Genomic DNA, 16,959 nt, shown 5'->3' on the forward strand with positions numbered 1-16,959 from the left:
CACTCCGGACTGCGATGGGATTCCGGCCTACTTTCTGAAACATTGTATAGAGGTGCTATGCGTTCCACTAAAAATTCTGTTTGATAAATCACTTTCTAGTGGACACTTTGCGGATAGATGGAAGGTCTCATCCGTGACTCCAATTTTAAAATCAGGGCCGAAGAATAACATTGCCACTCTTAAACTCTTCGAACGCATTGTTGCCCATAAATTATCATTTCTTGTAAAAACATATATAAGCACTTCTTAGCATGGTTTTGATGCAGGTCGGTCAACTACGACTAATCTTGCCGTTTTCAGCAACTATTGCATTCATGCATTCATTTACACTGATTTTGCGAAAGCCTTTGACAAAGTTAGCCACAGTGCCCTACTGGCAAAACTGGCCCGCTTGGGTATACATTCGGGACTACTAAATTGGATAAAATCATATTTACACCATCGACTTTATAGAGTTAATATTAATGGAAAATTCTCGGATTCCTGTTTGGCAACCTCTGGCCTCCCTCAGGGGAGTGCTATGGGACCTCTGCTTTTCATCATTTTCATTAATGATGTGAGGTTCTGTCTATCTTCAGAGTGTCTCCTGTATGCAGATGATTTAAAAATTTTTAAGTCTATTAAATTAGCGACAGACTCACAATTGGTTCAACATGACTTAGTTTCCTTGAGCTCTTGGTGTAGCCGAAACTCGCTTCCTCTTAACATAAGCAAGTGCTTCTATGTCACTTACAGTAAATCCGCATACAATATCGTCACATCTTATAATCTCAATGGTCAACCTCTACAACTGCGGCAGGAATCCTTGGATCTAGGAGTGTTGTTTGACTCAAAACTTAAGTTTGCAGCACACTTCGATTACATCATGCCCAGGGCCTATGCTATGTTTGGATTTGTGAAACGGAACGCATCGCTATTCACGGATCCCTACACCAGACTTGCGCTTTATTTTGCATTTGTCCGAACTAAACTAGAATATGCGTCTCTTATTTGGAATCCCTTCACTACCACTCATGGAAACAGAATAGAACGTCTACAGAAACAGTTTTTGAAATTCGCGTTGTTGCCGCTAAGGTTTTTAGACCCTACCCCTTCATACCACCAGCAATGTAGGCTTGTTCACCAACCATCCCTTGAGCATCGTAGAAGTATCCTCGCCATTTGCTTCATCTCTGATTTGTTGGATGGTAGTATCGACTGTCCAGAACTGCTATCGAAAGTTGGTTTTCAACCCCCGCCTAGGCAACTTCGGAATTTTGATCCCTTTTTCCTCGAGCTGCGGCGGACAAATTATTCCAAAAACGAGCCCCTCTATAGGGCCATATATGAGTCTAACGCACTTCCAATCGATATGCAATTGGACTACTTCTCAAGTAAATCAATTCTTAAGCATAGGTTAGTCAATTATTTTGTAAATTTTAGTACGTAAGATAAGTTGTTGAAATGTTGAAGTAGCCAGTAAAGGAATTCCGTTGGCGAAATGAAATAAATAAATAAATAAATCATTAGAATATATTACTCCCTTTGAGTAATTCAGGGTACGGTGTTCTGATACTAATTCTGGGATATTGTTTTGAATGCTGGTGAGTTTTAATAATTTCTCTGCTTGTTGTCCGTCCTTAGTTTGAATTAGAAGGTTTCCGTCGCGTGTTATCTTGCAGCTCACTACTTCGCCTCCGCATAATATGTCGATGATTTTTTGATGGTAAATGGTGATACCCCTGCAAGGGTTCGTGGGACTTCAGATTTGATTTCTTTATCACTAGTTCTGCTTATTACTAAGAATTTGCTGGTGGGTGATGGTTTTCCCCTCCAGATGTCCGGAGGATCCCGCATGTTACAACTGATAAGGAACCTATTTATAGATGTGTTTGATTGTTTGTTGTTGTTTGTTTTGTAACTTAAGCTTGACTCGCTGTTAAGTTAGATTTTCATTTTCATATACTTTTCTTAAATAAGTATTCATTTTTTAAAATTTTGTTTTAATATTTTTACCATAATCGCTTGTGATTTTATTAAAACAGATATTATCCAAAACATTCGCTTGGCCTAAGGGAGTTACTCGTAGAGTTAGGGGTATACTAGATTCGTCAGAAATTATGTAAAAGGTAGAAGGAAGCATTTCCGACCTATGAAGTATATATATTCTTGATCAGGATCACTAGCCGAGTCGATCTAGCCATGTCCGTCTGTCCGTTTGTCCGTATAAACGCTGTGATCTCGGACACTGTAGAAGCTATATATTTTGGGTTTTGGCATGTAGATTCGTGAGATTCTTGGGCAGTGCCAGTTTGTTTCAGCAGGGCGCCACGCCCAGTCGAACGACCAAGACTGTGGCGACCACATTTTTTTTACTAGAAACTAAGTTTAAAGTGAAATTTATTGTTCTCAACAATACCTATCGATCGACCAAAAAAAAGTTTGCCACACACACCCTAACGCCCGTAAACCGCCCACAAACTTCAAAAAATCGTAATTATGAAGATAGAATAGATATAGATATAGAATTGGGATTTCAGATTTAGATTCCGTAGCCTTATACGCAGCGCAAGTTTGTTACGCGAATATGCCACGCCCACTATAACGCCCACAAACCGCGATAACCTGTGACGCCCACAATTTTTATGCTAGATAAAAAATGTTAACTGAAATGTATTGGTCTCGACAATACCTATCGATTGGTCTCTGCTGTTGTTGAGGTGGTGTCCATGGACCTTCTCGTGGTGCTTTGGTTGCCTGCTGCCGTTGCACTTGGTGTAGTGGTGACCATTGGTCATTTCCCCGTTTATCCTGGTTGCCTGAATCTTCGCACGTGGCTTGCGTTGGGGCCGCCGACTTGGTCCTCGAGAACTGGTTCTCCTGTTCGAATGCTTTCCGCTCTTTTTCCAGTTCCTCGTACTCGTCGGCTAAAATCGTTAGTGTATCCAGGTCCGACACCTTAGGCTCGGTGTACAGATCTCCTAAATAATTCTTAGGGTCTCTCTCGGAGAGTAGTTGATTGGCCTCACCATCGTCTGGATGTCGATCATGTAGTTTTTGAACGACTCGCTGGAGCTGCTGTTGCCTAACCTCATCCGTCAGCCTGGGGAAGAAATCTTTCGGCAGAAAATATGTGTGAAAGCTTTGTATGAATTCTGGCCAGGTTCTCCATTGCGTGTTGTTGGCAATTAATCACTTCAAAACCCTTTCTTTAAGCAATTCCGGGATTGCTCGGGGAATCATATCCAAATCCAAGCCGTATGTGTTGGCTGACCATTCCACTTGCTCCAGAAACTCGAATGGTTTTTTCGCACCGTCGAACCTGAATGACCACTCACAGAATTGTTTAGCGACCTTTGCATGGTCGACCAGCATGTCTGGCTGGGTCTTCACATACCGACGAGTTGTGGGTCGTTCTCTGTCTCTAACTAATACTCCGACAATGGCTTCTTCAGTCGTCCAATATACCATCAACAGCGACATGGGCGAAGTCCTCCTTCTTAAGGCGGTAAATTTACTTCTATCCCATTCTGCTTCTATTGCTCTCACTGTTGGGATGTGACAAAGTGTTTTTGTTGGCCTGCTCGCTACGAGACTTGTACGGCTAGCTCAGTAGATTGTGTGTTCGCCCCACCAAGTTTATATGACGTGACTGCCCCAGAGATCAGTGGCAAAGCACAGAATTCAAGGGATAACAGTGGATTTATTTTCGTTCTACTTATTACAGCGGGTTGGCCTCGGTGTCGTCTCGCGTTGATTCCAATGCCTGCAGGTACCCCTCGTTTTGGCCGCTTGTCGCGGCTTGGACTCGCAGAGAGATTTGCCTTGCTGGCTTAGGGAAGCGTCACAGTTCTCAGACTAGGTGAAACAGGTGCCTCGCTCTCCAGGGCAACGCCTTTCGAGACTACGACCGCCTGTCCCTTGCTCTGTCCCGGACGGTCCCACTGGAGTTTCGCTCAGTTCGCGTTGACAGTCAATGCTAACGCCAGGAAGCTGCCTATCAGTTAATTTTTTTTTTACATCTAATCTTGATCAGGACCACTAGCTGAGTCGATCTAGCCATGTCCGTCTGTCCGGATCTCGGAAACTATAGGAGTTAGGCTATTTAGATTTGGCATGCAGATTCCTGAGCTTCTTACGCAGCTCAAGTTTGTTTCAGCAATACGGCACGTCCACTTTAAAGCCCACAAACCGCCCACAAACTTCAAAAAATCGTAAATATGAACGCGGATATCTCAGAAACTATAGAAGATAGAGAGCTGGGATTTCAGATTTAGATTTCGTAGCCTTGTACTCAGTGCAAGTTTGTTACGCAAAGATGCCCAAAATTTGTATGCTAGATAAAAAATTGTAACTGAAATTTATTAGTCTTGTTAATACCTATCGATTCATCCAAAAAAAGATTGCCACGCACACTCCATGGGCATACCGACGTTCACCTTTCCTGGGAGGAGAGGCGTGATGGTGCCCTACCTGGGTAACTCGTCCGCTATGCAGTTGCTACGATATCCCGGTGACCCGGAACCCATATTAGGCAGAAAGTAAACTGACTAGCCATCTCGTGGAGAGATCTGTGACAGTCTGCTATTGTACGGGAGTTCCTGCTCGTCGAGTAGATCGATTTAATACCCGCTTGGCTGTCACTATATATATTTCGGTTCCCTCTTTGGGGGCTTATGTTCCCTAAACAGTTTTGTGCTTCCTTTATGGCGTGGACCTCCGCTTGGAAGTCCGGGAGCCTGAATGACTTCCTGATATTTAATTGTTCGGAGTAAACGCCAAAGTGTCCTTCTAATTTGGAGCCATCTGTATAGAAGCAGATTGCGTCCGTTTGCCCGGTCGGCCCTGCTCCCATTCCTCTCTGTCTGGAATCAAAGGTTGTTTGACAGTATTTAAGGGATTTGCGAAGATCCGTTTTCCTCGGAATCGATTTATCATGCTGGAGAATTATAGCATGGCCATAAACTTGGGCTTTCCACTGTCCGGTATCCCTCAGTCGAATAGCTGCCGACTTGACCCTTTCCATGCCTGCTAAGTCCAGGCTAGGGAGGTTCAAGATCGCGTTTAGCGCTTCATTCGGGCACTAATGCACAATAGTATAAGATAATATGTCAAAAAACACCAAAGCTATGATTTGTTCCATATTATTTTTACACCAATTTTCCGATTGTTGCTATGGCAGCTATATGATTTATATATATAGTTATCCGATTTTGATAAAACTATAAAAAAATAAGACTTTTGGGAAAGATTCAGACCGATAGCTTTAAAACTGAGAGACTAGTTTGCGTGTGACAGACGGACCGACGGACATGGCTAGATCGACTCGTCTAGTGATACTGCTCAAGAATTTGTGTACTTTATGGAGTCGGAAACGCCTCCTTCACTGCGTTGCAAACTTATGACTGAAATCATAATACCCTCTGCAAGGGGATAAAAAGAAGGACAAGAACCCAAAACACAAAAAATAATTTTTCTTATAACTCAAATAATTTTTTTTTTTAAATTTGTACAATTAATTTACTTTACTTTACTGTAAAGAATGTAAACAAAATAACATATATAATACAAAAAAAAAGAAGAAATAATCGCAGAAGTTAAAAAAAAACGTTTTCCTTTTTACTTTCGTTAAATATAAATAAATATATAATATATAAGGACTAACAAGCAACTTCATAATATGACGTTATTTTTCAAAATGAGGGAGATGTTTCCCAGCGCTTCGAGCGCGGAGTAATGTGACCGCACAAGAATGCAATGGGCAGCCTAAGTGCTGAGTCGGCATGTCTGGCACGCGCGACCACTCCGATACTGTGAGCATAATAAACTCTCTCTCTCTTATATAAGCGGCTATATTGTCGCTGCGATGTATATACATGGATATTTAGAAGTAACGACTGCCCCGCTGCCGGCTTCGCCGACGGCTTAGCTACCGGTCTATGGATTGACCATTTCTGCTTTAGAGAATTAAGATACACTTAAAAAACGACAATCAAAAGGGCACGACGTGCCTTAACAAAAATCATTGTTTCATTCAAAACCGAATTTTCTTATTAAAAGTGGCTGAGCGAGTCCCAATGAACAACTTAAATTTCACTAGAACGTTGGGCAAGCGGGTGCCTGAAGTCAGCAAGGTGCAGTTTCATTTCAAAAGCTCGCCAATCCGCAAATTTGTGTGGCTCCCATAGATTTGTTGTCAAATTTTTATATAAATTAAAAAATGTCTTTTTTCAAAAGCGGCCGACTTACCAAAGATAACATTTGTAAGGACCTTTTTCATGGGCTGGGATAAAACTCAGTCCGGCCAGGGTCCTCTACAGTTAAATTTGTAGAAAAGTATTGGGACGAAACTGGACGGGGAGTTGCCGCGGGGATTTGTGGGGAAGGGAGGCCAGAGTATCCGCGTTGCACCGAGTAAGCAGCTCTAGCGCAACACGGCACCCAAAAGGTATAGTGGAGGGCGGGGCTGCTCGCGGCGAAAATACTAACGAAACGAGCGGCGTAGCCGATCCCTGAGAAAATACCAACAAAACTGGACGGCGTGGCCGTTCCCCCTGGATGTGCGACTCACAAGCTACTGGGGTAGGGGGTAGGGATCCGAGGGGAGGATGGCCGGAGGCGACCCTTCCCTGTGCTCCCTGTGGTCGATCGAGTGGTCGTTTGCACTGAGTAAGCTTCTCTGGCGCAACACGATACCCGACCGGCACAGATCACTGCACGTGGCTCGCGACTACCTAAACCGTATTTGGGGCGGGGTTCCCAGGAGAGGGTGGCCAGAGGCGATCCTTTCCTATGCTCCTTGTGGGCGATCGGGTGGTCGTTTGCACTGAGTAAGCTTCTCTGGCGCAACACGATACCCGACCGGCACAGATCACTGCACGTGGCTCGCGACTACCTAAACCGTATTTGGGGCGGGGTTCCCAGGAGAGGATGGCCAGAGGCGATCCTTTCCTATGCTCCTTGTGGGCGATCGGGTGGTCGTTTGCACTGAGTAAGCTTCTCTGGCGCAACACGATTCCCGACCGGCACAGATCACTGCACGTGGCTCGCGACTACCTAAACCGTATTTGGGGCGGGGTTCCCAGGAGAGGGTGGCCAGAGGCGATCCTTTCCTATGCTCCTTGTGGGCGATCGGGTGGTCGTTTGCACTGAGTAAGCTTCTCTGGCGCAACACGAGAAAATTAGCCTAGGCCTACGTTCCTTACTTGCCCTGCCTGAGTGCGAGGATCGACTTATCTAGTGGGTACAACTCTCAGCTTAACCTAGTTTTCTGCTAAAGTTATTACTGCGATGCTTTGGGTACATTCGCGCTCTCTCCGGTGGCTTCTTCCGGGTGCCCTAGCTGGTACTCCTTCAGGTCGCCTACTCCTGCTGTTCGCCTCTTCCTGTTTTCCATATGTTGTATCCTGACGATATTCGGGGAGAGGAACTTCAGCACCTTAAATGGCCCCGAGAACTTAGGAGCAAGCTTCGCGTTAAAGCCTTCGCTGGCCTTTGACAGTTGGTGGAGGCGGACCATAACCTGTGATCCGAGCTGAGGTCTCCACTCGCGACGTCGCAAATTGTAGTGGCGGCCTTGTTCTTGAGAAGCCATCTGGTTGGTTTCCAGCGCAGTGCCGAAAGCTTCCTGCAGTCGTTTAGCTCGCTCAGTGGGGTCCAACGGCGACGAGTGTAGACCAGGCGTGACCACATCAAAGAGGGCCCCTGGCAATCTGGGTTCCCTACTCTGCACCAGATAGGCGGGGCTGAAACCGGTGCTATCTGAGATGCTCGTGTTTATGGCCAGCGAGATCTCTGGCAGTAGCTGATCCCATGTCCTGTGATCCTGGTCCACGTACTGGGCTATCATTGTCTTGATGGTCCGGTTTGCCCGTTCGGTGGGGTTCTGCTGCGGGGAATAAGGAGCTGTGTATTCCAGTTTGATGCCGTTAGTGCGACAGAATGTCTTGAAACCGCGGCTGGTGAACTGCGTGCCGTTGTCGCAAATCAAAGTCCTGGGTGCTCCAAAGCGGGATATTATCCTTTCCCGAAATCCAAACTCGAGTTGGGCGGCTGTGGCCTTCTTTAGGGGGATGATCTCGACCCATTTGGAAAAGACATCTATAAATAAGAGCAGCATGGTATTCCCTCGTCGGGTCCGCACAACGTCTTGATGTAATCCCGGCCAGAAATATCGTTGGGCAATCCGTCTGCGAGTCTTCCGGATGCCCAGGTGACCAGCAGAAGGGTGGTCGTGGCATTCCTCCAGCACTCGTTGTCTCTGCTCCCGAGGCACGTAAAGCTTTCATGGGTTGCTGTTTCCCACGTCTGAGGTGTGTCCGATGTGTCGATACAGCTGTCCGTGATCCAGAGTGTAATCCGGAAACTTTTCGGGGCGCCTCTGGACTTCTTCTTGCATCCTCCGGATCCATTTGCACTGAGTTCCGTGTTCCGCGAGCAGCTGAAGCATCCCTAGGGGTTGTCGGGAGAGGGCGTCGGCGACAACGTTGTATTTGCCCTTCCGATAGAGGACGATAAACTGGTATTGTTGCAGCTCCAGAGCCCACCGGGCTATGCGGCCCGTGGGGTTGTCAATCGAGTTCAACCACTTGAGAGCGAGGTGATCCGTAATCATGTCAAACTGGTAGCCCTCCAAGTAGCAGCGTAGCTTCCGCGTGGCCCAAACTATGGCGAGGCACTCCTTTTCGGTAGTGGAGTAGTTTTCCTCGGCTCGCTCGAGGCGTCGACTTACGTAGGCGATGACCTTTTCCTCTCCATCGATGCTCTGAGTGAGGACTGCTCCAAGTCCTGCATCACTTGCATCCGTCTGAAGCTGGAACTTGTATTCAAAATTTGGGCAGGCCAGTACCGGTGCGGCCGTTATTCTGGCTTTGAGTGTCTAAAATGCCTGCTGTTGGGGCTCCTCCCAGCTCCACTTGACCCCCTTCCTGAGGAGTCGGGACATGGGCTGAACGATGGAGGCGAAATCCTGGACGAAGCGTCGATACCAAGATGCGATGCCCAAATGGCGACGGAGTTCCTTGACGGGCGTAGTCCCTGTATAGCAGCTATCTTATCTGGGTCCGTCCTGATGCCTTCTTCGCTGATCAAGTGGCCTAGGTATACCAGCTATTTCTGGAAAAACTTGCACTTGCCTTGATTCAGCCGAAACTTTGCTTCCCGCAGTCGTCGGAAGACTTCCCTGAGATTCCTGGCATGTTCCTCCCATGTCGCCCCGATGACGATGATGTCATCCAAGTAGGCGAAGGCGTGGGGTTCCATATCCGGCCCGATGACGCTGTCAAGGGCTGGCTGGAACGTTGCTGGGGCAGAATGCAGTCCAAAGGGCATGACTTTCCAGTGGAAGAGTTCACGCCCAGGGACGGTGAAAGCCGTGCATTCGCGGCTTCCTTCCGCCATAGGGATCTGCCAGTATCCATTCTTAAGATCCAGCGTTGAGATGAACAGGGCGTTCCGTAGCCGCTCCAATATGTGGTTGATTCGTGGGAGTGGGTACGCATCGGGTATGGAATGTGCGTTGAGTTGTCGATAGTCGACGCACATCCGCATATCCCCTGTCTTCTTCCGCACGAGCACCAGCGGGGCACTGTGCGGGCTACGGGAGGGCTCGATTCGGTCGTCTCGTAATAGCTCGTCCAACTGCTGATTGATTATGCTCTGCATGGCGGGGTTCTTTGGATAATACCGCTGCTTTAGTGGCTTATTATCCCGGAGAGTGATGGTATGCTCGGCGATCTCCGTTGGCTCGCTTAGCTCGTCGAAAAGCTGTAGCTCACCCTGCAGAAAGTGGGAGGTTTCCTCGGCGTGAGGTTCTTCGGTCACCTGTAGTCTGGTTGGGTCCTCCGCTACAGTGGCCAGGTGTCCGTGGGGACAGTGGCTCCGGAACGGGTTGTGCTTCCGTGCGCTGGCTGCGTCCGACTGGGCTGGCAGCTGATATACACCGATTTTCCGTTGTGGTTCCCCAGGCCCAGGTGAGGTGGCTGGTTTGCGCGTGTGAGTTTCCACCGTTGTGGTGGCCAACAGGGCGCTCGTGGAGGGGCGTCAAAACGGGTTCTTCTCCTTTGCCGTGGCGGCGTCCGCCTGCGGTTGTAGGCCGTACCTGTTCTCCGTGGTGGTGCAGGTTCCCGCGGTGTCGCCTGACGGGTTCCTTGACAACGCGGGTCCCGAGGGGTCAGGACTTGTCTTCCGCACTGGCGCGTTTGGCTTTATGTGAGTCCTCGGAGCAGGCTTTGGAACTGTTTTGGTCCCCCCCTCGGTGCCTTGCGATGATTGCGGCGTACCGGGTGTGCTTGGGGATTGCGCGGTTGCGGCCGTAGGAGTCGCCCGCGTATCTGGGGTTGGTTCTACCTTCCGGGTGGCAGGTGGTGCTAGTTGCAAGCAGACTTGCCCGCAGATTAGAGTTGCGCTGATGGCGCAGAGAAAGTCGATGCCCAAAATCACTTTATCCAGGATCGTTGGCAGGACTAGTAGCGTCAGCCCGATCGGTCGGTCGTTTAAGCCGACTTGCGCCCGGAGGGCCTTGGTCACCTCTTTCTGGGATCCATCCGCCAGAGAGATGCGGGAGCGGACTTCTCTGCTGTTTCTTCCTGAGTCTAGGCGCTTCGCTGACAAAGCTTCGCGAGGCTCCTGTGTCAATTGTTGCCGAGAAAGGTTGTCCCTCGATGGTAACATTGGCAACAATCCGCCCCCCCCCCGCCAGGCGGAGTGGGGAATCTAGTGATGGGGGAGCACCGAGTGGGTCACCGCGGGCTCCCGACGTGGGCGGCGACCCTGGCCGTTTTCCGTCCGGATATCGCGGATATCGCCGGCCTCCTGGCTCCAGAGGGCGTTGGAGCGAGAAGGTTCTGGGGTCGAGGTGTGGGTCTTCCGCTGTGGTGGGTGCTTCCGGGTATATTGCCTCCAGTGCGGCAAAGCGCTCTCGTAGAGCCGGGCTGTGGTCTCCTCCTCCGATGAAGGATGCCAATCGTGGTCGTAGTTCGTCTACTTGGCCGTTCGGGTCAAGTCCAAACCCTTTTAGCAGAGCCTGCAGCTCGTCCTTCCGGCGGTAGGCGATCCACCTGACCCCCATGTTTGCGGTCGTGAAATCACCCCCGGATGCGGTGAAAAACCTGTCCTCTTCCAGTCCGGCAGCTGCCGGATCTGGCTTTGATTCTGCGTCCTCTGACGTTTTCTTTCCCGAGACACTGGGCATACGCGCGGTGGCGCTGCCGATGGCCCTGCTGGGGATCACTCGGTGAGCGCTCCTAGCGGCGTGACTGGGCGCTGGGCGCTACCAGGGGCGTGATGCGGCGGGCGCACGGCGGGTGCTGCTGACGTGCGGCAGTGGCTGACCGATGTGGTTGCGGCTGGCGCTCCCGTTGGCGCTCGGTGAGTGCGGCTGGTGAGCGGCGGCGCTGCTGAGGGCGCGGCTGGGCGCTGCTGTGGGCGCGGTGATTGGCGCTCGGTTGGCGCTGCTGAGGGCGCCTGTTGGGCACTAACGCCGCTCGATGGGCGCTGCTGATGGGCGCTGAACGCTACTCAGGGCGCGGAAGCCGCTCGGTGGGCGCTGCTGAGGCTGGCGCTCCGGATGGCGCTCGGTGAGCGCGGCTGGTGAGCGGCGGCGCTGATCGTTGGGCGCTCCTGATGAACACGTGGGTGGGCGCTTCCCGTGGCGCGACTGACGCGCGGCAGCGCTGATCGGTGTGGTGAGCGCTCGGTTGGCACTGCTGTTGCCCTGCTTGATGGCGCTCGGTGGTAGCCGCTCGTAGGGCTGTGCGTTGGGCGCGGATGCCGCTGAGGTCGCTGCTGGTGGCGCTTGGTGGCCACTCGGTGGGTGCTGCTCGTGGTGCAAATGACGCCGCCCGATGGGCGCTGAACGCTGCTGAGGGCGCGGGGCCGCTCGTTGCGCGCTCCTGGTGACGCTCGTTGTCCGGCGCGGTTGGCGCTGCTGGTGGCGCTGCTGGTGGCGCTCTGTGGGCACCTATTGGCCACGGAGGTGGCACTGCACGGCGCGGGACGCTGCTGGGTCTGCGCTGCTGATAACGCGGCTGGCGGCGCGGGTGACGCTGCTGAGGTCGCGGTGGTCGCGCTGTGCGTGCTCCTGGTGGGCACGTGGGAGGGTGCCGCTGGTGGTGCACTAACGCCGCTCGCTGGGCGCTCGTTGGGCGCTACTGGGCCGCTCTGTGGGCGCTGCTCGGGGCGCGGTATGCGCTGGACGGCTTCGTGGGAGGCCACGTGGCTATGTGGCGCTCCGGGAGTGGGTTGGCGTTGGCGGGTGCAGCGTTACGGGATCCCCTACTCTAACTATTCCTGCGGTCTCCTATCTTTCCCTAAATCTCATCTACTGGACATGGGTCTTTAGGCCTTGCGGTTGGTGGTAAAAACCCAACTCTCCTGAAGGATATCTAGTCGTCCTTATTCGTCCCTGTTCGGGCGCCAAACTGTAAGGACCTTTTTCATGGGCTGGGATAAAACTCAGTCCGGCCAGGGTCCTCTACAGTTAAATTTGTAGAAAAGTATTGGGACGAAACTGGACGGGGAGTTGCCGCGGGGATTTGTGGAGAAAGGAGGCCAGAGTATCCGCGGTGCACCGAGTAAGCAGCTCTAGCGCAACACGGCACCCGAAAAGTATAGTAGAGGGCGGGGCTACTCCCGGCGAAAATACTAACGAAACAAGCGGCGTAGCCGATCCCTGAGAAAATACCAACAAAACTGGACGGCGTGGCCGTTCCCCCTGGATGTGCGACTCACAAGCTACTGGGGTAGGGGGTAGGGATCCGAGGGGAGGATGGCCGGAGGCGACCCTTCCCTGTGCTCCCTGTGGTCGATCGAGTGGTCGTTTGCACTGAGTAAGCTTCTCTGGCGCAACACGATACCCGACCGGCACAGATCACTGCACGTGGCTCGCGACTACCTAAACCGTATTTGGGGCGGGGTTCCCAGGAGAGGGTGGCCAGAGGCGATCCTTTCCTATGCTCCTTGTGGGCGATCGGGTGGTCGTTTGCACTGAGTAAGCTTCTCTGGCGCAACACGATTCCCGACCGGCACAGATCACTGCAAGTGGCTCGCGACTACCTAAACCGTATTTTGGGCGGGGTTCCCAGGAGAGGGTGGCCAGAGGCGATCCTTTCCTATGCCCCTTGTGGGCGATCGGGTGGTCGTTTGCACTGAGTAAGCTTCTCTGGCGCAACACGATTCCCGACCAGCACACATTACTGCACGTGGGTTCCCGAAAAATGCACAAATTCACACGGACACATACTTCCTCATTCTCTCTTGTCTTTATTATTCGCTAGTACTACTACTACTACCCCTACTCGCACTCAGTCTGATCGCTATTGTCTGTCCCACTTACTCCTTGGATCCGGCGTGCCGACGCTCGTGCCGCTGTACCATGGCGTAACGACTTATTTTATAATTATATTATATATTATAACTTATAAATAAATGGCCTTCGTGGCGTAATCTCCAATTGTATGCCTTCGTGGAGGAAAGAATAGAAGTGGCGAAATGTGGAGGGTGTGTTTCACGCATCCTCACACATTGTGCATGGTAAGTTACCAATAGGTATGTATGTACAACAATTAAACCAATTAAAAATTGTAGTTATAATTTACGCTACATCTCCCCAATGTATGCTCTCAAAATAACTATATATATCCTTAATAAAAGAATATTACTTACATTGTTTTAAGAACAAGCGTAAAGCGAACCAGATACACTTCTCAAACAGTTGATAAGGCATCTGCTGCGCAGACGGGATCTTCATTATCTTTAATTTTAATTTGTGCGGTATGGTCTCCTTGATGTATGATGTGGAAAAATTTTTTTTCCCAAAATGCTCGACGTCTGCTAAGACACGACGTCGACGCCAGATATAAGGCATGGCAATAATACCGTAGAAGATAGGACCGGAGAAGAGAATCGTAAGAACTAAATATGGCCATATGTCTGGCTTGAATGGGCGCATAATGGCGAAGGCCTCGTTAAGGCGTCTGGGGGCATGTGTGGCGAAGGCTCCAGAGTCGGCCAGCGTGAAAAACGAGAACTCGACAGCTTTTCGGCGCTCCCAGCTTAGACCGACGTCACCCAAGAAAAAGTCAGCCTGCTGTCGGAGAAAAAGAAAAATAGTTACATGCTTATCTTAGAATCGCAACTACTCACTCTAAATTGCAGCATTCCAATGCCACCCGTAAAACTGTCATTCGACTCCCTGGCATCATCGGACCTTATTGAGCCCTGTGTTCGTCCCGGAGCCTCGATGTACTTGAACCGAAAGTTCATATGCTTGGCCAGTACCTTCAATAGACAGTGATCGCGACCACCCGTGATTCGCAATTCGATATACTGCGAGCTCCCAAAAACTTTTGAGATCTTCTCCTCTTCGAAACTGTTATTGTAATAGGTGACCCAAAACCATGGTGGAGACTGCAAGCCAAGACATGTTATTTGGTGCATAATTCTTTTGAATTGTTCTGAATTACATGAAACACAGGTACTAGAAAAATTCTACCCTCAAAATTGGCGTATACAGATGCCGCAGTTGGGAGAACAGGGATCCGTTGCAGACCCAGATTTTCACCGTCATACCAGTTAACCAGCTGCAGCTGACTAGCGCTGCAGGGCCTGGCCTGGTTGTAATAGATGCGAAAAGCGTTTTGGCGGGGACAGGTTATCACCACCGCTCGCAGTGGCTCCCTGAAATCAACGGCGCGAGAGCTGGGTGGCAAACGGGCTCCCCAATAGAAGATAAACAAGCTAAGACGATGGGCTAGGCGTCGGTCGTAAAGGCTATGCAACAGCTCCTTGGGCTCGTCAAGAATCAGGCTGACGCATTCGTTGGCTCCTTGAAGATTCTTCTCAATGTGTTGAAAAAAGAGCTCCGTGTCGCTGAATATCATCGTTTTAAAGTAGATTTGATTAATCCGATGTAGGAAATCATTAACATGAAAGCCGCTGTCGTTCTGGCAGCTTTCGTCAAATACTGTGGAAGTTGGATGTACCAATATGGCCAGTAAAGGTAGTCGCAGACCACTGATTATTTGCGAGAGCGCTGAAGGTTATGGGCATACAATACTTTGTTTTTAGAAATGAGTATATTCCTACGAACCTATTGAAGTGTTAGACTCATTGCAGGCCTTAGAAGTCAGTCTCGTGCCGTCTAGTGAATTCAATGGATATACCAAAAGGACCAACGCAACCAGAAACGTTTTCATTTTGTATTAATGGATCCAAATTGGAGGACCTGCTTTATAATCCTTTTACGATGACTATTTGATGCGCAATTATTGCATCAATGACAACATATCACATGCCAGCGGCCGAGAAACCGCAGATGGGTGTACGGAACTGACAGCCCGAATGGTTAAAGGCAGTAAAAGGCTAAAAATCGATTTCTTTGTTATACTAGCAACCCCGTTTCCACTTATTTAAGGTTATTTAAAACTTTTTCTTTAATGTAATCTACACTGGAGTGTCGAAACTCCGGCGGAAAACGATAAACTAAAAAGTTTTTTATCTTTGCAATCATATTCTACACAAAAAAATCGGTTAATCTTTAAGTCTTATTTAACTAACTTAATTGAGTGAGTGAAATATAAGATTAAAAACAGAATATCGCACATCAAGTGGCTGTTATTTACGAAAATAACACCTCCCGCCTTGGCTGCAGCCCAAAAATTACAAGCCGAGTTTGATTTTCTTGAAACCTCCTTCTACCAAGCAGCTACCAAAAACAAAACGTTTTTTACCGAAACGTTGCCCGGGACCACTCCTAAGCGCAACGCGCGAGGGAACGTGCCCACCGATCAAATTCATCAAGAATCCTATGCGATGACCGGCACCGGTACTGCCTGACATAGGACAACATCAACAGTATCAACAAGCGTAAGGGGCAAACCGACCCTTGTGCCAACGAAGGGGGCATCAACCGGGGCGAGCCAACCGGGGACGACCAGATGATTTAGCCGAGAAGGATGCCACTTCAAATATATCAACAACAATTTAAATTAAGTGGGACGATTTCTGACCGCTTAGAAGTATAGCCTGGGTTAGCTTTCCAGGCTATACTTCTAAGCGGTCAGAAATCGTCCCACTTAATTTAAATTGTTGTTGATATATTTGAAGTGGCATAGTGGCGTAGGAGTTTATATGTTGAAAAAGACCGAAGAAATAATTAAAAAAAAATATTTTTCCGACTATTCTTACGGGAGCTATAAGATATAGTTGTCCGATCCGGCTGGTTCCGACTTATATACTACCTGCAAAAGGCCTTTGGGAAAGTTTCAGCTTTAAAACTGAGAGACTAGTTTGCGTAGAGACGGACAGAGAGACGGACATAGCTAGATCGACTCGTCTAGTGATGCTGATCAAGAATATATATACTTTATGGGGTCGGAAACGTCTCCTTTACTGCGATGCATACTTCTGATTAAAATCATAATACCCTCTGCAAGGGTATGAAAGAGCATATAAAATGGACAATAAGTAAATAATAGCAAAACATGGAAGAACGCTATAGCACGAGGGCAGTCCGATAAGTACTTAGCCTCACCGCCCGATTGCGTCACTATCGCAAGAGAAATTTACTATTACTACATTCTCGTAGACGGCTACTGTCGAAATTTCAGCCGAATCGCACTCGTAGTTTTGTTTTGACTGCGTGTAGAAAAATTGAGAAAGAGCAATATGGTCTGTAATGTGATTCTTCTTTTTGGAAGAGAAATCGCGCAGCGAAATCAAAGAGCGCTTGCATGCTGTGTACGGTGACTCTTCTCCTTCCATGGTGACAGTCAAAAATTGACTTAACGAGTTTTAACGTGGTCGCACGTGGGATTTTGATGAGCCACGCCCAGGTGCCCCGAAAACGGCTACCACGGAGGTTAACGTGACAAAAATAAACGATCTCGTATTGGCAGAGCGCCGATTAAAGATACGCGAGATAACTGAGACAGTGAGCATGTCAAAAGACCGCGTGGGTCATCTCCTGCATGACATTTTGGG

At 49.3% G+C, this 16,959-nt stretch overlaps 1 protein-coding gene across 2 annotated transcripts in view; it reads right to left on the reverse strand.

Moving 5' to 3' along the window:
* Ir40a (Ionotropic receptor 40a) overlaps positions 1–15,240 on the reverse strand; it is a 146,681-nt gene extending 131,441 nt beyond the window's left edge. The window contains exons 1-4 of one of the 2 annotated variants that reach the window (XM_070998209.1): positions 15,068–15,240; positions 14,442–15,010; positions 14,122–14,385; positions 13,642–14,062 (exon numbers count right to left, since the gene is read on the reverse strand). In XM_070998209.1, the coding sequence (XP_070854310.1) occupies positions 13,642–14,062; positions 14,122–14,385; positions 14,442–15,010; positions 15,068–15,173 (1,360 nt within the window). In that variant the 5' untranslated portion in view covers positions 15,174–15,240. Of the gene's footprint in view, positions 1–13,641; positions 14,066–14,121; positions 14,386–14,441; positions 15,011–15,067 lie in introns of both variants that reach the window. The other variant, XM_070998208.1, reaches the window with a different exon arrangement.
* Between the last annotated feature and the right edge of the window lie 1,719 nt (positions 15,241–16,959).

This window comes from Drosophila suzukii (assembly GCF_043229965.1).
Source record: "Drosophila suzukii chromosome 2 unlocalized genomic scaffold, CBGP_Dsuzu_IsoJpt1.0 scf_2c, whole genome shotgun sequence".
NCBI classification, from domain to species: domain Eukaryota; kingdom Metazoa; phylum Arthropoda; class Insecta; order Diptera; family Drosophilidae; genus Drosophila; species Drosophila suzukii.